The 24,809-nt window shown below is 43.8% G+C and overlaps 1 protein-coding gene across 1 annotated transcript; it reads right to left on the reverse strand.

Moving 5' to 3' along the window:
* Nucleotides 1-1,644: 1,644 nt before the first annotated feature.
* CD8B (CD8 subunit beta) lies at nt 1,645-13,284 on the reverse strand. The gene is made up of 5 exons (XM_073340149.2): nt 13,239-13,284; nt 8,035-8,394; nt 3,196-3,297; nt 2,372-2,464; nt 1,645-1,685 (listed from the first exon to the last, which is right to left on the reverse strand). Exons 1-5 carry the CDS (start codon nt 13,282-13,284, stop codon nt 1,645-1,647), a joined length of 642 nt encoding a protein of 213 aa, XP_073196250.2.
* Between the last annotated feature and the right edge of the window lie 11,525 nt (nt 13,285-24,809).

The raw sequence follows: 24,809 nt of genomic DNA on the forward strand, positions 1-24,809 counted from the left end.
CAGCCCTCCCCACCCAATAACAGAGGGAGTGTGTGTGTGTGTGGGGGGGGGACGGGGGACACTCTCCCAAGCAGCGAGGTCTGGGGAGCATGTTCTGGGGCACTACCAGCCCCTGAGCTAAGTCTAGCAGTCATAGGAGTGGGGGATGGTGCTCCTTCTGTCGCTGCCATACTGGAATGGCACGCGTACCCTGTCCACCCAGCAGACTCCTATGGCCTGGGGGGCAGGAAGAATTGAAAGAAGGGAGGCCGCCACCTGGAATGCAGTCCTGATGTCTGGGGCAGGGGGCCATTTGACAAAGCAGGCAAGGGGACAGGCTAGCAGGGCAGGGCAGAGAAGGTGCACAGGTCTCTGGAGCTCAGTGGGGCTAGATGTGGCTCTTGGAGCTGGAGTGAGAGCCCTACTTTCAGGAGGAAGTTCATGGATTTTTTTCTGCCCTGTGAACAACCTCTGTCAAGGTTCACCAAGGGCCCATGGGAACATCTTCACATAGCTCTGCTGTCACGGAAAGATTGTCACTGTAGTTCATCATTCCAGCTCCCCCGCCCCCCCCCCCGCCACTCTCCGTTATTCCAGGCCTATCAAGGGTAGCATTAAATGGCCCGATTTCTGGGGCTTCCTTTCCCCCTCCCTTCGGAGACCATTCCTCAGCTTAACTGATCTCCCAGGCAGGAGGCATCTTTGAACACACAGGCCAGCTCTTCCTTTTTGACTTTCATTCAGTGGCTGCCAGACATGCCTCCTTCGCAGTCAGTAATCCCTTGCTGGTTGAGAAGGGGACCAGCTGTAGATTAACATCATTTTTGGGTGGATAAACCGTGCTGAGTTTTGCCCGCATGCCACTCCTCACTTCCTGTCACATACAGGGGAAGAAACCACATCCAAAGCAGCTCTCAGAATATCCAGCTGCTCGGGCAGGATTTAAAATGTGGCCAAGGCATAGAGAGAATCCAAGGAAGTTTGTGCAGGCTGGATCTTGTTTACCAGTGGCACAACTTGGGAACTGGTCTGTTGTCATGTGACATGTCCTATGTCTCTATGAACCATTTAGTGCTATCTGCAGATGGGCCTGAGTTGAAAGTTCTGATTGAGATCTGAGCCCCTCCGAGCTTGGGAGTATTTGAGGATCTAGCTGTAATATTCTGTCCAGATGCCCGAAGCTGTGGCGAGGGTCTGGGGAAGGGAGTTCTGGTCTGAGAGTTTGCTTTCAGCCCATCTCGTGTGATAACAGGCCCATGCTTAAGCTTTTGGCACATGAAACAGCCAACACTTGGGGAGAAAATGCCTTTTCTGGACCTAGCAATAATGGGGTGAAAACTACCCCACCCTGCAGGAGGGGAAAACAGACAGACTGCTTCTCTTTCCTATGGGATGCCTTCATTATGAGAGTCGAAGGAGTTGCACAGACACACTCAATTCTGTACGGTGCTGAGTGCTTCCTGCGAGGTGCTGAGAGTCCTCAGTTCCCACTTACTTTACCAGGAGCTGAGGGCACTTGAGGACACGCAGCAGCATACAGGAGGTGCTCAGCACCTCGTGGGATTGTTCCCCCACATTCATTTTCGTTAGCACTAACTCACGCATGAGAAAAGCAAAGCTGCATTTTTTGCAGTGTACAGGGCTGCAGAACACAACCAAGAGCACTTACTGTTTGCTGAAGTGAAGCCGCAGTCTCCTGCGCAGGCCTGAAAGGAGACAGGCAATAGCTCAGGAGAACAGTTCCTTGGCTTCTAGCACTCCCACCCCACAAAGCTCTCTCCTGAACTCCTGATATTCCCTGCTCCCACTCCCAGACATCTCTGCCTCCTCAAGACCCCCGCCCCTTTCCCCCACTGGAGCTGTCCTGCCAGGGTTTCCCAGCCTGCAGCTGCTCCTTGAGGCTCTGTCTGAAGGGTGCGGATGCTCCTCTATGCTGGGATGAGGAGCAGAAATGTGTGAGGCCCGCCATCTTGGCTGATGCACCTGGGATTGAACTGGGGACCTCTAGAGCTAAAAACGTGAGCAGTTGAAGTGCCGTAGCTGGGGGTTGTAACAGATGCAAATCCTCCGGGGATCAGCGGAGAGAGGGGACCTATAACACCTGTAACACTGGGATTTGTGTGCACACAGCCCTAGGCTGCATGCATTTTGGGGGGGTCCCTGTGGGATTTGGGGTGGATGACGGGTTTCCTGTGAGACCTGTCTCCCCCATCCTCTGCTTCCTTCCCAAATGGATCTTTGGACCCACCAGAGGCTCTCTGCAGGGTGCTGGGGCAGGGGAGAGTGCCCCCTTCTGAGCAGGAGAGGTGAATTCCACACATGGAGAAACCCCCCTCAGAAGAGTGAAAAGCTCCGGGAGCAGTGCGACCCATTTGCTGTGCCCAGCACTTACGCTGAAAGCGACGGATGGCAATAACCAGAGACAGCAGTAAAATAACAGCACATGTTGCTAATGGGGCCCAGATGAAGCCGCTGCAGGAAGAACCTAGAAACCAAAAGAAACATACAGTGAGTATTACAGAAAACAACAGCAGCTGGCAGACTGTGCCGGCTACACACAATACCTTTGACAGAAATGCTCCTGGGGCATGGGAGGGGGCATTGTGTCTCCAGATCTACACACAGATCTGTCCCCTTTCACGCAGAAGGGGGCTCAGCTTCCTCAGGGATACAGTCCTGCCCTTCGCCTCCACCCCCACGGGGCCCCTCCACTTCTCCATGGATCTGGGGGTGGTGGGTTGGGCAGGGACTGGGTGGGGTGTGCGGAGAAGTGGACAGGCCAGGGTAGGGGTAGCCCTGAGCTGTATTCTCTTTTTCTTAGAATCCCCTCTGGGGTGGAGGATCCCCCTTTGAAGCAGGTTCCTAGGGCCGGGGGCAGTGCCAGGTACTGAGGCTCTGGTACAGACATGACCATATCTGCTATTAGCATCAGTGGGCGTCATGTGCATGCATCAAGGGGAGAGACCAGATCCCTGTGTTTTTATGTACCTTGCATGTTTCAGTGAAGTGTTTCATGACTCTATGCCAGGGCCCAGAGAGTGTCCTCCACTTCAGTGGAGTCACCCCAGAGTTACATCGGGGCAGCTAAGAAAATGGAATATATTGAGGCAGCTTCATTCCTAGTGTGACTCCGTTGGTTTAAACCGAACTGCACTCAGGATCAGTTTGGCCCACGCTACATTTTGCAAAGATGCCTAGCAAAAGGCAGTGCCCTACCTTTCATTTTAGCAGGAGTTATGCTGGAGGGTTTGCACCTCAAAGGTTTCTTTGGGGGCAGCGTTTTCTCTGTAGGTTTTTCAGTGGAAGGCAAAGAGTTGACTGAAATGATGAAAATAGGATTAATGTGACATAGCACGGAAGACATTTAAACGACACGTTAAGAGTAATGAGGAAAAATCTTTGACAATCTTTAGGGCTAAAAAGAACCCCCCATCCCCCCAATGAATGAAATTATTGTAAAATCCCAAATGAATGGACGTGTTGCACTCTTGTATCTCTAAATAACTTTGTATAGAAAAGGTTGATGCTTGGCAAGTGGTTAGGTCATAATATGGGACAAGGAGTTTTGACATTTAGGCCAAGATTTTCAAAAGTGACCTCTGATTTTGGGTGTCCAGATTGAGATACCTTAAAGGATCCTGATTTTCAAAATAATACTAAGAATTTACTCTCTGAACAGCCAGGCCCTTTAATGTGTCTCATAGATAATTATTAGCATTTGTACCTTGGAGCCCCAGTCACGGACCAGGATCATGTTGTGTTAGGGGTTGTACAAACACAGAAGAAAAAGACGGCTCCTGACCCATAGAGCTTATAATGTAAGTCCAAAACAAGCATCTCCACATGGATACAGACAGGTTGATTGAGGCGTACAAGGCAGCAGAAACAATCCTGGTTGGCAGGCTCTGGTCACAGAACCCCAGCAATCTAAGCTTTGTCAAGTTTCTTGGAGGCTTCATGACAAAAGATAGTTTTAAGGAGGGTTTTGAAGGAGGCTAATGAAGTGGTTTTGTGGAAGTTTACAGGGAGCAAATCCCAAGCCTGCCAGGAAACACTGGTGAAAACGTGAAAGTATTTGTTTGAAAATTTAACAAGTGGGTGATAGAGGCTGGGCAATGCGGGCTGATCAGCGACAGGAGCTGACTTTTCAATACTGAATGAGAGATGATAGGTAGGGTGGGGATAAGGTGGGGTGAGTCTTGATGTAGGGCACCCTAAATCACTAGGTGCTTTTGAAGATCCTGGCCTTAGAATGTATGTGTGTGTGTGTGTGGGGGGGGGTGTTGGTTTTTTTAAACAGCCTCTAAATATTTAGGAAAATTACTAGTGTGAAGGGTCCCGATCCTGTTCCCATTCAGTTCAATGGGAGTTTTGCTGTGTGGCTGCAGAATTTGGCCCTTTCATGCCAGTTATTTTTCTAAACACCGTAATTACTAGTCATTAAGCTTCCAAAGAATTTCAATGACCTCAAATTCTGCCCAAAATACAAGCAATTATCCCATATCTGGTAGGTGAATTTGTAATTATACAGGACCCCAGATTTCAATGAGTAAGGTACTACTCAGTGTTAGTAAAGAAAGCAAAATCTAGCCCAGGGGTCTCAAACACGCAGCCTGAGGGGTTATTTTCTGCGGCCTGCCAGCTCCCCGCAGCCCCCCGCTCCCCTAGAGTGGCTCGGGCCCGGCGCACACCAGCGGCAGGGCAGGCTCCCTGCCTGCCTGCCCTGCCCCTGTGCAGCTCCGGGAAGCAACTGGGACCTGGGGGGAGGAGGAGGGCACAGGGGTCTGTGTGTTGCTCTGGCCACTCCTCCAGGTACCTCCCCTGAAGCTCCCATTGGCCGCGGTTCCCCATTCCCGGCCAATGGGAGCTTCCCGGCTTTCAGGGAAGGGGTTGGAATGGGGGCAGGGAAGGGGCGGGAAGAGGCGGGGCAGGGAAGGGGCCTCACGGAAGGGGTGGAGTGGGGGCAGGGCCAGGGCAGTGTGGGGGGGGGCGGTGGTCAGTGGTGCGGCCCTTGGGTCAATGTACTAATCCATATGTGGCCCTCGTGGTCATTTGAGTTTGAGACCCCTGATCTAGCCAATAAATGCCCAGTATTACAGTATATTGAATGAACAAGGGCAGTGATATCACGCTGTACTGGTGGAAAAAGCATATTGGCAGCTATCTCCTGTGCTGTAACACTTCCTACCAGGAATAGTACTTACCACTGGACATATTACAAGATGTGGGCTAAGTGTTTACAGGATCTGTCCCTAAGATTGGGTTAACATATTTTCTGCTATATTTCCAAACCATATCTTGTATTTTACAGTATCACAGGTTATTATTGTCCATGATAGTTGAGAAAGTGAGGGGGGGCTACCAGAAAGATATTTCTGCACAAAACCCTATATTGGGGCTTGATCCTGCAAAATTCTCTAATCTACCTTCAGCTCACATTGTCTTCAGTCTAATATAGACTGAATATTTTCCACATGTCTATCATAAGGTTTTGGCCTGATATCCATCATGGTAGGATCCGCGTGCATATCACATCAAACTGATAGCAACAGCAACATCCCAAGGGGATATCAAAACATCTCTGACTCTGGTCCCTTGTCAGAATATAGAAAGCTTTGCTTGGAGTAGTTTTTTTGCTGACTATAACAGTGATTAAATAAGGCCTGTGGCTTATTATTGACTATATGAGTTATAATTTAACATATTTAGCTCTCTAAGAAGTCAGGTCAGAAAAACCTCTAATGACAAAAAACAACCAATCAGCGAAACAAAACCCCCCTCTATTATACAATTACAGATAAAATCAGATCATTCAAACACCAGGTAACCAAAAGTCTGGGCTATCCAAAATTCATTTCTTTCCCTCTGGAACTGAAATTCATATAGAAACCACAATTTATGGTAATGACACGGACACGCCAAAAGTGTCAGATGTCCCATGAGACATCTGTATCATTGGGATTTACCTGTGTAACTTCTTTCCTATTTTTGTTAAAGTACTTAACAACAGACATTAAAAAATGAAATCAAAGAGTATTTTGTCACGGATGCCAAAGGAAAAAGAAAAAAACTCCCAGTGAAGTGTGATTTTGCTTACATATGAGTGGGGAACCCCTGTTTCTTTAACTCAATATATTGGGGCCAGCTTTAAATCTCAATGTTTTCATTCTGACTGGATAACAGCAGCATGTTTTCGAAACCACTGTTTTCGTATAGCTGCTCAGATAATTCTCCTCTGTCTTCAAAGAGCTTTTCTTTCAAGTAAGCACGGAATGAAAAGGGTCACACTTAGCCAACACAATGGCAGTAAATGCCAGCGTATTTATTTGCCACAAACAAAGGACTGGGGATTCTTCAAGGAGGGAGACTGTGAACATTTTAAAGTCAATGACCATAATTATATCTGTGTTAAACATACACTTTAGATTGAAGGTTTTTATCACCTTAGGACATACATAGCTCCAAAGTGAAGCCATGAGGAAGGGTTTTAAGCACATGATCATGTCCTGTGATCAAAGTGCAGTGCTTTTTCTACCCTTTGCTACATAGTGGAGAAGCTGTGGATTGGAAAGTATTGCTGAATGCCTGAGAATTTCAAAGAGGTTCGCTAAGACCCTACAATAGGATCCTATAGCTCAGATCCTTAAGCTCACATAAAGTCCCACTGGTTTCAGTGTAGCGCTCACAAAAGGTTTTGGTCTGACAGCCCTGGGACTGAAATTCTCTGTTTACGCACAGAACAGGCACGGGCAGCATTGCCAAACCAGCAGTCGGAGCCATGCGGGTGGACCCTGTGCTTCTAAGGAGTGCCCCAGATTCCATCAGCCCGGCACCAGGGTCCTGCTGGATCAGATTGCAGGAATCAGCAGTGCCAGCTTCCCCACACAGGTACATCAATGTGCCTCAGCTCTGACCTAGCGGGACCAGCTCTCAGAATCAGAAGGTAGTTCAGTCTCCATGGCCTCATCAGTCCTGAGCTGCTGTCCCTGCCGAGATTGCCAACCACGTTGCCAGGGTGTGCCAGTTGTGATGGAGTAGGAACTGGATTGAGACCCATTTCACACAGGGTCCTAACCAGTCCCTGGATGGTGAGAGCTGTCAGCTGTTATCAGCCTGTCAGGACTTGCCAGGGGAGAACTGGGTATGAAAGGCTCACTATCCTGTCACCAACCCTCTGAGCTAGATGATCAGCCCCCCATGATTTAATGGGGGTGTTAGGATATCGGTAAATGCCAGGTGAGAAACAGAATCAGTGCGTGAGAATGAGCTGTGAACTCAAGTGGGGAAATAATCCAAGTTAAGAGCAAAAACAGCACTGGAATTAGAGAAGGATAATAAACGTGAATCTTCCAGGTCTAGTAGCGTTCCTTTGAAAGGCTCCTTTACACAACAATTATCAGAGCACAGCAGTGCTCATGCTGTGATCAGGACTGAGAAACAGACAGTGGTGAAAAATTACAACTTATTAGCAGCCTTATAACACTGGAAGCAATTTCCCTACATTTCACAGAGTCATAGATTCTAAGGCCAGAAGGGACCTGTGATTATCTAGTCTGACCTCCTGCGTAACACAGGCCATGGAACCTCCCTGAAATAATACCTGTGTGAACTCGAGCAGATCTTTTAGAAAAACATCCAGTCTTGTTTTAACAATTGCCAGTGATGGAGAATCCACCACAACCCTAGGTAAATTGTTCCAGTGGTTAATTTCCCTCCCTTTTGAAATTTCGTGCCTTACTTCCAGTCTGACTTTGTCTAGCCTCGTATTCAAGCCAGCGGTTATTGCTATACCTTTTCCTGCCAGGTTTTCTGGCTCATATAGTCTCTAAGATCTCTTCAAGCACATTCCAGGGTCCAAACCTTTCATGCCTTGCTCATGCGGATAGTCTCAATGAAAGCAATGAGAAAGGCGGGCAGGATTTAGGCACCGATTTGTGCCCAGTTACCTTTTCTATCAGGGTTATTTTTATTATTCTAACCTTTCTATTGCAGCAGCATCTCGGCCAAGCCTTGTGAGATTTTGGAGTGCATGTGGTTGTCTGAAACAGCACTTACCCACGCTAAGCTCTGTTCCATTGCCAAAGAGCAGCTCTGAGTATTGGGAGACAGCGCAGTAATATGTGCCGGCGTCCAAAGGCTGAAGCCTGCTGATCTTCAGCGTGTACGACTGCTGAAAGCTTCCTTTACTCACATTAAACCTTTCTTTGTCGATGTCGTCACCCAGAGTGTGTTTGTGCAAAACGTTTGAAAATAGTATATACTGGAATTCTTGGCTCTCCTTGCTCCATCGGTACCAGTAGATCCCTAAATGGGAAAACTGTTCACTTTTCATTGCACAGACCATTTCCTTCGTACTGTTGTTCAGAGCTACAATACGTAGTGGAGTCTGAAATAAAGCTGGGGTTTTCTGGCAACCTACAAGGAAGTAAATAACATGTTTGTGGTCAAGATTTTTTTCCTACACATATTAAATAAAGGATTTCTTCATGAGCTTCGTAGTTTTTCTGTTCATGGAATTATGGGGGTCACACAAATTAGGGCTATAACAGACCTATTAGGAAATCTAGCTCCTATTTCATGCCAGTGGTGGATTGTTCCCTATTAATCTTCTCGCCATCCCAACATTTTGTAACCAGTGCCTAGATACTACAGTGGCTGGTGCTCTCTACCTGGCTCTATGGGTAGCTATAAAAGATCATAGCTAGCTAGCTCTATTTCTAGTATGTTGTCCAGCCCACTTTAAAAAATCCCAACCAATGGGTCTTTCACATCTTAGTAAGGGAAAGTATTTTTTTTTTTTTGCCTTTCCTTGTCTTCGGTGCTTTGCCATTCTTTGGGCATGTTTCAATTTCTTTTGACAGTTCTTTTCTAGCTTGTTCGCTGGATTTTCTCTGCCTGGAAAGGCAGCAAAGAGGCTAAAGATGACTCCAGATAAGGTATCAAAACAAGAATTACAGCTCACTCAAGCGATAAATGCAGCAAGCAACACACATAAAAATAGATAATATACTGAAGTTAATGGGAGCTGAAGGCACTTGGCTTCCCAGAGGATCCAACCCCGTATGGGTTTTTATACATTAATATACATTTACTCACACTGACAATCCTACAATGGGCCAGATCCTCAGCTGGTGTCAAAACAGCGTAGCTCTATTGACATGAGTGGAGCTCTGCCAATTTATACCAGTTGATGATTTCTCCAGACTGCTTCTGTTATTTAATCATGGATGAATACAACCAGAGACTTGGTGGTTGAGAGGGGCAGTTATTTTGCTTATTTTCTCACCTCTTGCATTCGATACACTGTGTGGATTTGGAGTTTTGCAAGTACCTGGAGCTTGGATAGTCACAGAATTAAAATAAAAAGAGATAATAAACAAGGGCCAGATGTTGATCTCCTCACTCACATTGAGTAGCATCGTACACTGTGAATTGTCTCTTAGAGACAGATTCAGTAATACTCTCATGTACATGGAGTTGTACCTTACGGCTCAATGACTCCCACTGAGCTCAGTGGAACTATTTGAGGAGTAAGGTGCTACTTAGTGGGATTATTGGTTTGCAGGCTTGCCCAGTGACTTCAATAGGAATATTTGTGGAGAAAGGTGCTACTCTCCTTGAGTAAAAGTATCCTACTCTGGCCTTTTTACTTACTGTTCTTAGAATTTATTTTTGAAACAAACAAATGATTCCATGTCGTGAATCTTCATAGCTGGAAACATGAGCCACAGTGGGATAGGATACTGAATAATAATGTTAACATACCATTGCCAACTCTTATGATTTTATTGTGAGTCTCACGATATTTAGTGTTTTTCTTAGAGCCCCAGTGCCTGGAGCGAGGAGATTATGTGAGACTCTCAGCTTTCATTACAAAAGTAATGTTTTTAGCCTTCATGATTGCTGAGGAAAGCTGGAAAATGTCACTCCACAGACTCAAAAACAAGCAGGAAAATAAAAAGGAAGCCATTTTCACTATCTCATTAGTGAGCTTTATATCAACTTTGCGATTTTCAGGGCTTGACTCATGGTTTTTGAATGCTTAGGGCTGGCAATACTGAACTCAGCCTTTGGAAAATATTACCTCCGTTACAATATTCTGCCTTGGTGTGCTGATGGGTGTGTGTACAGGCTTAGGCGAGAATAATAGAGGGACTCAGGTTTTCAGCAAACAAAACAACAAACTCTGGAGATGATGCAACAGAGTAAAAACTACACTGAACAACCAAGAGCCACTTATTTCCTGTGCATGTTTTAAGGGCCTGCCCTTTGTAGTCTTGTCTCATATTTCTTGCCTCTTTACTTTAAAGTGCTCATGTTCCTTTAAAATCCTGGGCTTATTTACAGTCACTTTGGGTAATAATAATACTTAGGCCCCTATCCCGCACACTGATGCACACACGTGCACCTAAATGGCGCCCGACGGATCTCAGTAGGTCTCCAAGTGGAACCTCATTAATGTGGGGCTCCATGCGGATGAAGCAGGCTGCCTGCTTGGGTCAGCTTGCAGGATCTGTGTCTTGACTTTGATACAGGACTTTTGACCTTCCTAATGGTTTACAAATATTGGGAGCCAGCCAGTTTTAAAACTGGTATAAGTGGCTGCAAGTCCATTGACATTAAACCAGCTCTGTATTTGATACGCTGTACTGAGGAATTTGACCTCAGTAAAGACTGCTGGTAGTTAACATTTTAATTTTCAATTCTCTATCGTCTGGGTGTCTTAAGCCAGCATTGGCTTAGCGATATGCTTGCTTGATCTATGAATGCATCTGGGAGGAGCACTAAAACTATTCTTAGGACAAACAAAAAGCCAAAGCTGGTTGTTCTTATTCAAGCAAAAATTTCCATTGTGTCACTGGACATTTCACCTGAGAAAGGCTTGCTGAGTAAGGGCAATATTTACTAGCATAGGAAATCTTTCTTGCCTTCCTCGTGTTAATAGTCCCATTGATGTCTATACACTGAGCAAGGCAAGCAGGATTTAGCCTATAATAAAGATGTGGTCTGTGACTTTGTAGTATGGTTCCCGTTCTCTCTCTCTCTCTCAAAAATCTCTGACATTGATGAAATGAAATAAAACTGAAGGGAAGGGAAGCTGTGCTGTAAATAGAACATGATGGTGAAGAGTCTATTATATTTTCATGTATTGAAGCCCAACCTTGCAAACCCTTATTCTGGCAGACGCTTCCTTGTGCCGCAAAGTCTATGGGACTACTTGCATAAAGGTTTTCAGGATCTGTCCCACAGACTGCTTGCTGGGTAACCATCTCAGTCATAGATTCCAAGGCCATAAAGGACCATTGTGATCATCTAGTCCGGCGGTTCTCAAACTGTGGGTCGTGACCCTACTTTAATGGGCATGCCAGGGCTGGCATTAGACTTTCTGGGGCCCAGGGCCGAAGCCAAAGCCCAAGCCCCGCTGCCCAGGGCCAAAGCCAACCTGGGTGGCAGGGCTCAGGTTACAGGCCCCCTGCCTGGGGCTGAACCCCTGGGGTTTTGGCTTCCCTGCCCTGCACGGTGTGGTTCAGGCTTTGGCTTTGCCCCTCCGGGGCAGCGGGGCTCAAGATTTGGTCCCCTCTCATGGGTCATGTAGTAATTTTTGTTCTCAGAAGGAGGACACAGTGCAGTGAAGTTTGAGAACCTCTGATATAGTCTGACCTCCTGTTTAACACAACCCATGGAGCTTCCCCAAAATAATTCCTAGAGCAGAGCTTTTAGAAAAACTTCAAATCTCAATTTCAGAAATTTCAGTGATGGAGAATCCACCACAACCCTTGGTACATTGTTCCAGTGGTTAATTACCCTATAAAAAATCTACACCTTATTTCCAGTCTGAATTTGTCTAGCTTCAACTTTCAGCCCTTGGATCATATTATACCTTTCTCTGTTAGATTGAAGAGCCCATTATTAAATATTTTTTCACCATGTAGATACTTATAGACTTCTCTACTCCTGGTTGTTCTGTCCTTCTGAGTTATGTGGTCACCCCAACATTCATAAAAAGAAAAGGCCCATTTCATATTGAGGATGGGATTTTTCAAAACCGCTTAGCATTAACCTATCTTTGCTCCCATTGAAGTCAATGGTAAAACTCACATTGACTTGAATGAGAGCGGAGTTAGAACAATGCTGAGTGCATTTGAAAATCCCCTCTGGAGTAGATTATAATGGCGCACTTCTCTTTATAAATATTCATTTGCAGTCAAAGTTCATAATAAAAACCAGTCCATTTTCCTCCCCCACGTTAGAAGTATTTAGCAGTTTCTAATGTATACACCGATTGTTTGGAATTTCTCAAGATGCGCATGTGACCAGATTCCATTCGTAACTTGTTTCTGTCATCTCATAATGTATTAATCATTCCTTTCATTGACTCCCCACATGCTGTCCTGCTTTACATCCGTTGCGACCTCATTGTAATCAATGGGATCGCAGAGGCTGTAGAATAAAGTCAGGGGAGAATTTTGCCCTGTCTCTGTTCCTGGAAAGAATAAATAAAATGGTTTGTGGTGCCTGATCTGAAAAAAACTGGTGACATAATCTGCAAGTTTATGCTGTACTCAACATCTGTATCCTTATGATAAACCAACAATAAAGCATTTTATGCAGTACACAAAGTACCTATAAATAATACTATAATGTAATATTGGAGGTCAGACTATATCAGAGGTTCTCTGATAAAATGTATGCTATCCTGTAGCTGTAATATCCTATGACTATAATATAGCGAATATTTAATCAACACACCCTATGCTATATCTATAATAAAACATGACATCATACATCAATAGTTTCTGTGATTCTAGGGGGACAATCCAACGGTTACACTGGTGTAAATCTAATCTTATGTAGCCTTCCATGACCACAGTATCTCAACGCCTGAAGCTATATGCTGATTTAGCTGACTACAGCATTTAACCGGATGATTCTTGAATATACTATATTCTAAACCGATAACACCCTATAATATAGCAACCCTAATAGCTCTGAAATAAAATAATCCCAAATGATGTCTAGAATATTATACAGTAGATATGTAATATCATATATACATATGTAACATAAAATATATTAAATCTATAACCTACTGTACTTTATCTGCATTATTAACATCCCAATCTGTAGCTGTGATATAACACGATGGAGGGGAGGAGGTTACAAAGTTACTACAGCACTTTGCATCCTCGCAGTCTCCTGCACTTCGGGTTCAGCTCTAGTTAACACCATACAAAGGCTTCGCCGTGTTCCTCTGTTACCTGTGATGTGTAGAGAGAGGTAAAGAAAGAGCCAAGGCCACTCCATCTCGGACCCGAGGGCACCTGAGAGCTTGTGAGTTTCAGCCTGGAACAAGAGGGCTTCTGAGTCTGCTGAAGTAGGGGGAGTGGTGGGGGCGGGCTGTGTGACAGAACCCAAAGCCTATGTATGAGCTGCTTCTCATTAGCAAGGCAGTAGGGAGGGGATGATGAGGGACACATGGTTAATTGAGTTATTTGTTCGCTCCATTAAGACGTGTAAGTTGTATATAACCCGCCTGGGAGTGGGAAGCAGACACATCTCACCCGTCCTGTGTTTGGACAATGACCTGGACAGTGGATGTCTCTTCAGTATGGGAACATGAAGTCTAATGCTATTTCCACATAGATGTGCATATATGGCACTTTCTTTGGCATGCAAAGTGTCTCACCCATCAGCCCCCTCTCCCCACATTTACGTGCTCCAGCTCTTAACACTACAACCTATTGGCAGTAGGGTCTCTTGCCGTACCAGGGAATTCTGTAGCAACTCACTGACATCAGTGGCATTCCGGCTATAAATGAGATCAGAATTAAACTCTGTATTATAGCATCAGGGAGCTAGAGATATCCTTCTTGCACTCTGGCCCCTGCTCCATCTCCAGTGCTGGGCTTGCCCACTCCCTCTTTCACACCGCAAACCTTCTGATACCTGTGAGACAAGAACTGGTCAGAGGTTTTAATCGGAAGGGGGCGGATGACTAATCATCTGGTGGTACCTTCCTTGGTGAGTCCCCAGAAGCAACTTCCAGATGGCTGGCAGAAGAGTTAGAACAAAGGAGGGGTCCAGATGGAAAGATGGTGAGCCTCTCTCCAGGCCTTGCACAGAGCTTGCCTGACAATAAAGGACCAAACCATGCCTCCAGAAAATCCCACAGAATCCTACCGAGATGTTGGTCACAGACAGTGCTTAATTTGTGCTGGGGCTTGTCAGGGCTGAGCTCCGGCACCTCTAGGTTTGGTAGTTCATAGCCCTGGCACCTCTGGGCTTGCCGTGTCAGTTATGATAGTAGAAAAATTCCTTGAGCCCCAGCATCTCTTTCATTACAAATTAAGCCCTGGTCACAGATCTTTTCCCCGTAACAGCTTGTTTTTCTTAAGCACTGTGGGCCCAGTTCAAAGCCCATTGAAGTCAGGGGGAGACTTGTCAACTTCAGCAGGCTTTGGGATTGGGCTTTGTATGAATAGACTGTTCATTCTTTTAACCTCGTGCTCGCAATAGGACGGGTCAAAAAATGTTTTGTGAAAAATTTCCCATTTTCTCAAATTTTTTCGATTAAGAAAATATCCAAGTTTTTGAAGTAAAAATCCAAAAACTGAGATGTTTTGTTTTTTTCAGTTATGGTTCTCTCCCGCCCCTTTTCTCTCTCTCTTTCCCCTCCCCCCCCCTTTCTGTTTTGCCACTGAAAAGAAAACAATAAATGAAAAACCAGCTTGGGGTTTTCAGTGTCAAAAGATGTTGGATTTTCAGGGTTTAATTTTTAAATAAACGAAACACTTATTGCCATTTTTCATTTTAAAAAAGAATAAAAAATTTGACGAGCTGTATGATTCACAAGGAGAATCTACCTACTCAAGCTTTGGTATGAGGTAACAATAGCCTTTTAATTTTCGACAATGGGTATTTTTTCTGGACCTGGATAATGCTGAAAGTGAAGCTTACTCTCCATTATCCAGATATCAGAGGCATTAAAAGAATTACAGGAAGTTTTGAGAACAAGAGCAAGAAACCTCAAACACATTTAGTGGCTGACAAACCCACAAAAGTAAGGAAATTCTGCTAACGCTCACCTCACTGTGTCTGGGTGTTGCTGTACATGTCACTGGATGGCTTATGCGCTGTAATATTAAAGCATAAGAGATGCTCTGAAATTTTGGCTTTGCTAGGCTTGTATCATTCAATATTTATGCTTTTAATAATGAAATGTCTCCAGATGAATTCACTGTTTTACATGGGAGTTGGCGGGGGAGTTCAGCAGTAACCATCAAATTTCTGTTCACATTTTTACAAAAAAGTAAAACTAGTCATAATAATTTTATTTGTACAACTCCCATTTCTATCCCTTCTACTGGGGGCTGAGAAAGCTCCTTCTTAGAGCTGGCAGCAAAATGGGGAAATGCTTTTACAAAAAAATTCAAAGCTGTTTTTATTTTCTGGGTTCAAAACATACTTCACTTTCATAGATTCAGCCAATACTTCCTTTTCCATGAAATTTAAAAAAAAATTTGTGGAAATATTTTTGAAAATAAAACTGGATTTTTGGTAACTAACAAGTATTGAAACAATTGTGTTAAATATTTTCTTAAAATTTTTGATATGAATGGAAATTGGAAAATTTTGATAAAAAGAATAATGGAAAGTTTCTATAATGTGGACACTTTTTCAGAAAAAGTTTTGCTTATTGAAAACATGCCATTTTTTTTGAGGAAGAAATGTACTATGAAAAATTCAACCAGCTATACTGCAATGAGTCTTACAGTCCTCCACGCTAATCTGCAACATGAAGTGATGGATGAAAATGGTATTATTCTCCTGTCCTGCAGTGCGTCAAGAGCGTAAGTACCAGCCTTAGGAATCAGGGCACAAACCCCACATTGGCTGTGAGTTCTATACTTAGATTTCATCAACCAATTATCAAGTGTAAACTCCTCAGGCACTATAATAGCCTAAACATGGAGTCACAGACAATCCCCTTGGATATTCCAATCTGTTTTACCAACCTAGTAAGCCTGCATTTGTGAATGATGGGTCTTTACACCAAGTATCACAGTAATATTCAGGTTACTCTCAGTTCCAAAAGACTAATCACTTACCCCAGCTCAATTGCACTTTAGATCTCAAACCAAAGATAATGCTTGTAGCCAACCCTATAATAAACTATCTAAAGATTTATTATATAGGAAATGGAAATGATAGTTATTTACAAGGGTAAAGTAGGTAAACGTAGATACACACAATTAAGTTCCTATCTTAAGTTTCAAAAGTAATAGATCCTTTTATGATAAGCAAATGCTATCCATCCTTTAGGGCTAACCCAGGCTAAGCACTGGGGATCTTTTGCTTATGTCCAGTAATCCTTGCCCTCCAGAATCCAAGCAGCATCCAGATCCAGTTCCTCCTTGTAAAGGGTTTTTATTCCCTTCCCACCTTCTGCTTTGAGTTGCAAACTCAGCTGATGGGAGGAATTTACGTGCAAGTCTCATCTTCATGGTGGTGGTGGGAGAGAGCATAAACAACAATGTCTTTTGTGCTTATGAATGTTTCACTCTAGTAAACAACAAAGTCTTCACTTGCAAGTCTCATCTTCATGGGTGGGAAGAGTAAACAACAAAGTCCTTGGTCCCTTTCAGTCTTCCACTCTAGTCTGTCTGGTGTCAATGGGTCTTCCTTTTTGGGCAGGACATACCACCTTCTGTTGGACACTAGCATTTCACTCTAACTAATGTCTCTCTCCTGTCTGGTGATTTACACAGTTACAAAGGCTTACAATGCAAATGCTCAAACATGATTTTACAGTGTGGGATACAGAGTTTATGACTGAAATTAAGGCAGAAATTATAATTCTAATACCTATTTTAACAATACTAACACACAGCTGAGCCAGACTGGTTCCAGCCGCATATTTGTCCGTGTTCGGTGGAGACATGGGGATCTGAGCATGAGCTGGTACCTGGTCTGCCAGCGTCACAGTTGGGTTTCTGTGACACTACTTTTGCACCTTGAGAAATCCTGAACCACCTGGAAACACGAGAAGAAGGAATCTTTGCCATGATTTCTTGACATGTGCTATCCCAAGAAATTTAGTGTCAGAATTACAAAGTTCCTCAGTTTTTTGCTACGATGAAAACAAAAATTGAATGAAATATTTCAGCACTCTAAACATTAACAAGACCTGTTTTCAATGACGTTGTTTAATCTATGAGTGAATGTTATACAGTTACCAATTCTGCAGCCTGTATGTGGAGAGTCAATAGAGGGGATTTAAGGATTCTTAAAGATTAATTTCCTTGGCTTGCAACCTCATTTTGCTGAACTCTTTATTGAATCAGTTGCAATGCTAGAGAGATCTAGTTCTATCAAATGAATCCTTTTAGTATATTGTGCTCTTAACAGAACATTTGAGTTCCCCTACAGTGATCACAAAAAGCTAGTCTAAGGCTGTTTTTTATGCTAGTACTTTCCTACTTGTGCTGGTTTGGTTTTCTAAGAAGTAGTTACTTTTCGAATTTGTGGCAAAAATACTAGCTGCAGAACTAAATATGCTTTCAGAACCAACTTGGAGATCTGAGCCAACGTGTAGGAAAAGCACTGAGTAACATCAACAGCCTTGCTTCCCAATACACCAAATGCCAGATTCTCGGTTGCTGTAAATCAGTGTAGTTCCATTGACTTCATGTAGCTATGCTAAATTGTATCAGCTGAGGACCTGGCCCTATATCTTATGGCTATTTTCATTGTTATATGCAGTGTTGTTGTAGCCGTGTCAGATCCAGGATAGTAGAGAGACAAGGTGCGTGAGGTAATATATTTTACTGGACCAACTTCTGTTGGTAAGAGACAAGCTTTGGAGCTTACATGGAGCTCTTCTTTTGCTCTGGGAAGCGTATTGAGAGTGTCACAGTTAAATATAAGTGTGGTGTTTAGATGCTGCTTGTAATTATTAGAACTGGGAGCACTGGCTGTTGGGAGTCTGAAAGGACAGGAAACAGGAAGGCAGGGGGGAAGTTGAGGAGGCAGAGTGAGAGCTACTGAGGGTGCAGCAGCTGCTTGGTAAGGAGGTTTCCACTTTAAAAATAAAGTCCTGTTGAAGTTTGTTAGTATCTTGCCTGGTTGCTACAACATTTTGGCAATGAGGATGGATCTTCTGCCTCTGAACCCACCTGCACCCTTTCTGCAAAGCCCAGGTGAGCCTCCAAATGCTTTTACTGCCTGGATCCATATGTTTGAGACTTATCTGCTTGCAATCACTGCTACAGAGATTTCTGAAGTAAGAAAGCTTGCTCTACTAATCCACTACCTTGGAGCAGAAGGGCAGCGTATATTTTACACTTTTCTCCTTGCAGATGATAAATATGAGACTGCACTCACTGCATTAAAGAACTTTTTTGTGCCAAAGGTGAATGTAGTAGCTAATCGTTACAGATTTCGCCAGCATGAGCAGAAAACAGGGGAGACTATATTGCTTCCCTGAGGAGTCTGATTGTAACTTGTGACTTTGAGAATATGGCAGATGAGATGATTAGAGACCAGCTCATTGAGAAAACAACCATGTTTTGTGTAAGAGAACGTTTACTTCTAGAACCACAACTTACACTAGAAAAAGCAATAACCATTACTACGCAGATTGAGTCAGCTACAGCTGAAGCCAAAATAATGAGCATGGATATAGGAGGCACAGTCCAGGCTGTGACTCCTTTGCAGAAAAGTTCACTATCGCTGCAGACAAACGATTACAAGAGGAAAACTAATGAAAAACCACTGAATCAGCAACTTCAAAATACAGTAAAGGCATGCTTTCACTGTGGATCCCCACAACACCTTGCAAGCTACACAGGATGTCCGGCAAAAGTAGCTCAGTGCAATCATTGCAAAAAGATTGGGCATTTTGCTAAAGTATGTCGCAGCAGCCAGTTCAATCAACAGGTGCATGCAGTTACAATACCAGATGTTACTGTGCTGAGTGTGGACAAAATCACTACTGCACATATTGCAGAACAGATAAAGTGCACTGTAAACGTTTCCGCCATACCCTCAGGCAAATCACACTCTATTCAGCTAATGTTGGACACTGGCTCAGCAGTATCTATACTACCTGATTCCATCTATCTGCATTACTTTAAAGACGTGCCTCTTACTGAACCCAAACTTCACTTGGTGTGCTATTTGAAAAACCATATTCCAGTACATGGCTGCCTGCCAGTAATTAGTGACTTTTGGTGATTGCTGTGTAACTGCAGAGTTCTACATTGTCCAGAAAGGCACTCCTATCCTTGGCAGAAATTTATTGGCTACTTTAAATCTCAGGGTAGTTAATGGATGAATTGATCTTCCTCAGCAAAGCACTCTTGCGGTACACACACCAGTTTCAGCTGGGACCCAACACCAGGTTGAGGAGAAAGTCGGCTGTGCTTATGGGTTTCTGCATAAAGTTAAAATGTGGAATAATGTGATGCCTATACGACAGAAGTTACGGCACTTACCATTTTCAGTCAGAGAAGCTGTTTCAGAGGAACTTAGAAAACTTGTTCAAAAGGACATTATTGAAGAGATTGACTCCTCAGAATGGGTTTCACCAAAGCAGTGACACAGAAGAAGGGTGGAGGCATTCGCCTTTGTGTGGATTTATGGGAGCCAAATAAAGCTATTGTGATTGACAGCCATCCTCTTCCTCACACAGAAGAAGTATTTGCAGAACTCCATGGAGCAAAGATGTTTTCTACTCTTGATTTGCAGACCGCATACTACCAGGTTATGTTGCATGAAGATAGCAGAGACCTCACAGCATTTATTACACATGAGGGACTATTTCGTTTTAAACGTGTTCCATACGGTCTTGCATCTGCCCCAAGTGCCTTCCAAAAAATGGTGTCATTGATTCTGAAGAATCAACATGGAGTTCAGTGTTATCTGGATGATATTATCGTGTTTGGAAATACTTCTGAGGAGCATGACAATAACCTGCAGTCTGTATTAAACTGCATCAGCAAAGCAGGCCTCAAGCTCAATAGGTCCAAATACAAATTTAGACAAACTGAACTCTCCTTTCTGGGGCATACAATTTCACAGGCTGGACTAAAACCTGATCCAGATCATATCCTGGCAATTTCAAATGCTCCTCCTCCAACAGATTTGCAAACCATACGTTCCTTCTTGGGTCTTACCTCCTGGTATGCAAAATTCTTTCCCAATTATGCTTCTGTCATTGAACTGTTACAAGAATTACTATGGAGAAGTTCAACCTGAGTGTGGACAATGGATGCACAAGCCAGTTTTGAAACAGTGAAAGACTTGACTGTACATAGTCCAGTACTTGCACTATTCAGTCCTGCATTGCCCACAATTGTAACTACTGATGCTTCTGATTATGGACTTGGGGCTGTCCTCACACAACTGCATGAGGAAAACATAGAGAGGACTGTTGCATTTGCTTCAAGGACACTAAGTAATGCTGAGAGGAAATATTCTGCAGTTGAAAAAGAAGCACTTGCTTGTGTCTGGGCTACTGAAAACTGGAGAACTTACCTGTGGGGTCGCACGTTCAAGTTGCACACAGACCACAGCCCTTTGACGACGTTGCTCACCACAAAAGGACTGGGAAGAGCAGGATACCATATTGCTCGATGGTCTGCAAGACTACTCTCTTTCAATTATGAACTGAAATATAAGCCTGGAAACCAAAATGTGGTTGCTGATTGCCTTTCTTGCCTGCCTTTGCTTTCACCAGATGGTCCACCGGAGGATGAGGATGTAGGGGTTGCGCTTATTACAAGCACTCTTACTGCAGTTACAAAAGAACAATTTCAAGCTGCTTGTTCAGCGTGTCCAATTCAACAAAAACTATGGGAATTTCTGACAAAGAGATGGCCCGGTAGCACTAAATATTTTGACCCAGTTTTGCTGCCTTATTTTAGAGTTTGGGATGAACTTCCTTTGCTTGATGGCTCTGTGCTACGAGATACACACCAGCTACTTGTGCCAGAAGAGTTACAGTCAAAACTCATACACCTGGCACACGATACTCATCAAGGAACTGTCAGAACCAAACAACGACTACTGGATCTGTATTGGTGGCCAGGGATGGACTCTCAAACTGAAGCACTCATAAAATCCTGTGTCACTTGCCAAATGCATGATAAGACAGCAGTGACATGTACCCCTCCATTACAGCCTGTTCCTCTTCCTGAATCTGCATGGGAAAAAGTGGCGATTGACATTGTAGGACTCTTTGATACTGCTCCAAGTGACTGCCATTATGCCATCACTTTAATAGACTATTTCAGTAAATGGCCTGAGGTAGCGTTTACATCGCAAATCTCTTCTGCTACAGTACTTAAGTTCCTCTCTTCAGTTTTTAGCAGGGAAGGTAACCCCAAAGAACTAGTTTCAGATAATGGTAGTCAATTTACTTCTCTGGAGTTTGAAACTTTTCTAGCAGAGAGGAACATTTTACACAGGTCATCCCTATATTACCCTCAAGCCAATGGGGAAATCGAACGGTTTAACAGAAGTTTGAAAACGAGTTTGCAAATGGCTAAACTGGAAGGGCGATTGTGGATAACTTTCACTACTGATTTCTTGCAAGCATACCAGGCTACACGACATGCCACAACACAAAGATCACCGACAGAGTTACTGCATGGGAAACAGATGAATACTAAACTGAACATTGCTGAATTGTTAAAGGCATGACCTGATGCCCCAGACGAGGATGATGTGAGAAAAACAGTTGAACAGAACCAAGCAAAGTAGAAGGCTTTCACAGACAAGCGTCAGGGTGCTAAGGAACCAAAGTTTGAGTGTGGTTCCTTCGTTAGAATACGAAAACCTGGAATTTTACACAAAGGGAACCATAAATTCACAGCTCCTCTTAAAATCACAGAGAAGAAGGGACCTTACACTTATCGACTTTCTGATGGGAGGGTATGGAATGCTTCTTATCTTGCACCTGACTATGCACCAAGAGGAGATTATGCCGACACCCAGTCTGCATTGGATGACTGCAGCATAGTATCAACACAACAAGACATTGCACTGGAACCGGGGCTTGAGAGACAGCCTGTCAGACTCAGACGACCACCTGTCTGGACTAGAGACTATGTTATGTAGTATCTACAGTGTTTTCAGTGTAATATTTCTGCCAACAATATAGTGTCTTGTTTCATATTTCTTCCTGTGGTTAGAACAACAATGTTTATTTTAATTGGGAGAGTTTCTTAAGAGAGGAGGGAATGTGGTGTTTAGATGCTGCTTGTAATTTTTGGAATTGGGAGCCCTGGCTTTTGGGAATCTGAAAGGACAGGAAACAGGAAGTGTGTGTGTGTGTGCGAGGGGGGGGAAGTTGAGGAGGTGGAGTGAGAGCTACCAAGGGTGCAGCAGCTGCTTGGTAAAGAGGTTTCCACTTTAAAAATAAAATCCTGTTGAAGTTTGTTAGTACCTTGCCTGGTTGCTACAACACTAAGGTGGAACAGTATTTAGCTGCGACACTGCGTACATTTGCCAGACCTGAAGAAGAGCTCTATGTAAGCTCAAAAGCTTGTCTCTCTCACCAACAGAAGTTGATCCAATAAAATATATTACTTCATCCATTTTGTCTGGCTATTTTCACACAGTTCAATATCTTTTGAGTTAAGTTGTTTCTTTGTCTGAATTTCAGCTGTACGGGGGAGCATGCCCTTTAAAAATTCTATTTGTTTGTTTCCCTTCTCTGTTAATGGTAGAACGGTATTTCTTCTGTTGGGATACTCCCCCTATGAATACACTCTGCACCGAGGCTTATTTGAAAAGAATGGTATCTCCTGGGCACTTCTGCAGAATTTGGGTGACGTTAATAACATTCCTATAATGAAGGATTCCACCTGATTATAAGTGCATTTCTCAGAACTTGTAGAGGACTGGTGGCCTTCCAAATTTTTTAATTTGTTTGTGAAGCTGAAATCAAGCATTTTTCTAGCCAGGACTCAACTCAAGCATTCAGAACTTCATTGTGTGAAGGGGTGAAATGTTCAAAAGTGTCTAAGTGCTTTCAATGGGACTTAGAGTCTTAAGTCACGGAGGCATTTTTGAAAATTTTATCCAGTGTATTTACACGCACCCCCCCCCATACCCCACACACACACAACTACCCACACAACCACCCTCTGGATGTCTTAGAATCAGTGCTTAATTTGTAATGACAGAGATGCTGGTGCTCAAGCCATTAGGTGCCAGGGCTCAAGCAATTTTTTTACTTTCATAACTGACGCAGCAAGCCCAGCGAGGCTGGGGCTATGAACTGCCCAGCCTAGAGGTGCAGGGGCTCAGTGCTGGCAAGTCCTGGCACAAATTAAGCTCTGCTTCAAATAACATATTGCCATTACAGGATTGATCCCGGGGTGAATTTATCAAGAGATATTTGTAACAATATCTAATACAATTGCACATCTGAGATTTTATTTAAAGAGGGGCGTGACATTACGTGGAATATCGTAGCAGCAGCAAAGACACCAATTTTTGACTCTCCTACCACACTGTGAAATCGAGAGCGTTTCCACTGTCATCAGTGCAGTGACATGATTGTAAACCTGCTGTGAGAGAGTGTCTCTTTTCCCTTTCCAAGTGGTACACTGGGGACGATTTATTACTTAACCTCTATCACACATGGCACTTTAAACATACCTAAGACAAGATCCCTTGTCCAAGGACTTTATGCTTTAATTCAGATAAGAAAATATGATATATAAGATAATTCATGCCCTAATTGGCAAGGGGAAAGCTGTGGCAGTAAGATCCGCATGGAAAGGTTATATAAAAGTAGTTTTAAAACCTAGCAATCAAACATTCTTGGTGCTTACCAAGTGGATTGCTCTTCCAGGCAAACAAGGTCTACAGCTGGGAGTTGGAGTAGCAGGTGAAAGGAGAATTTAGAGTTAGGATGAAGGAAGGGAAGGAAATAGGTGGGTAGGGAGAGGCACTATAGGGAAGGCTAGTGCACTGGACTGGGACTTACGGGAGCTGGGTTCTAGTCCCTGATCTGCTGTTGGATGACCTTGGGTAAGTTGCTTTCCCCATCTGTAAAAGGGGGTTATGAGATCTACTGATGAGAAGAGGTAGATATGATCGTTGATGTGAAATTGTGCACAATTGACCTTGAATTTGATGTAGTAAGATTATTACATATTATTTGTATTACAGTAGTGCCTGGAAGCCCCAACCAAGATCCGGGCCCCATTGTGCTAGGCACCGTACAAACATATGGTAAGTGATGGGTTCTGCCCCAAAGAGCTTACAGTCTACAGCCAGCCAAAGAGAGTGTGTGGGGAAGGAATGTGATCTCCATTTTACAGATGGAGAACTGAGGCCCAGAGAGACCAAGTGACTCGCCCAGAGTCACACAGCAAGTCTGTGATAGTGGGACTGACTGACCCCAAATCTCCTGGGACCCCAGTTCAGTGCATTGTCACAAGAGAATTTTCTTCTTGGTAGGAGACAGGATTCAAGTGAGAAGATGCAAAGTCCAGTGATTTAGAGGATGAAGGAAGAAGAGGATGATCTTAACAGTGGTTTTATAGAGAAGAAATACAAGAAAGCCAGAGACGGAGAGGTTGCCATGCTTAAAGCAAAAGATGACTAAGGTACGTATATAATAGGGAAGTAGAGGAAAGGATGGAGTCTAATGATATTATGGAGGAAAAAGCCCCAGAACTAAGTGACAGCCTGGATTTCGGGGGTTAGGGGAGAAGGACATGACATGAGATCTGAAACTGCATGCACTGTCTCATGACTGCCATTTGCAATATCCATTTTTCATTCAACCAGTGACATGACTCTCAGGGCCT

This window comes from Lepidochelys kempii, chromosome 4 (assembly GCF_965140285.1).
Source record: "Lepidochelys kempii isolate rLepKem1 chromosome 4, rLepKem1.hap1, whole genome shotgun sequence".
Classification (NCBI taxonomy): domain Eukaryota; kingdom Metazoa; phylum Chordata; order Testudines; family Cheloniidae; genus Lepidochelys; species Lepidochelys kempii.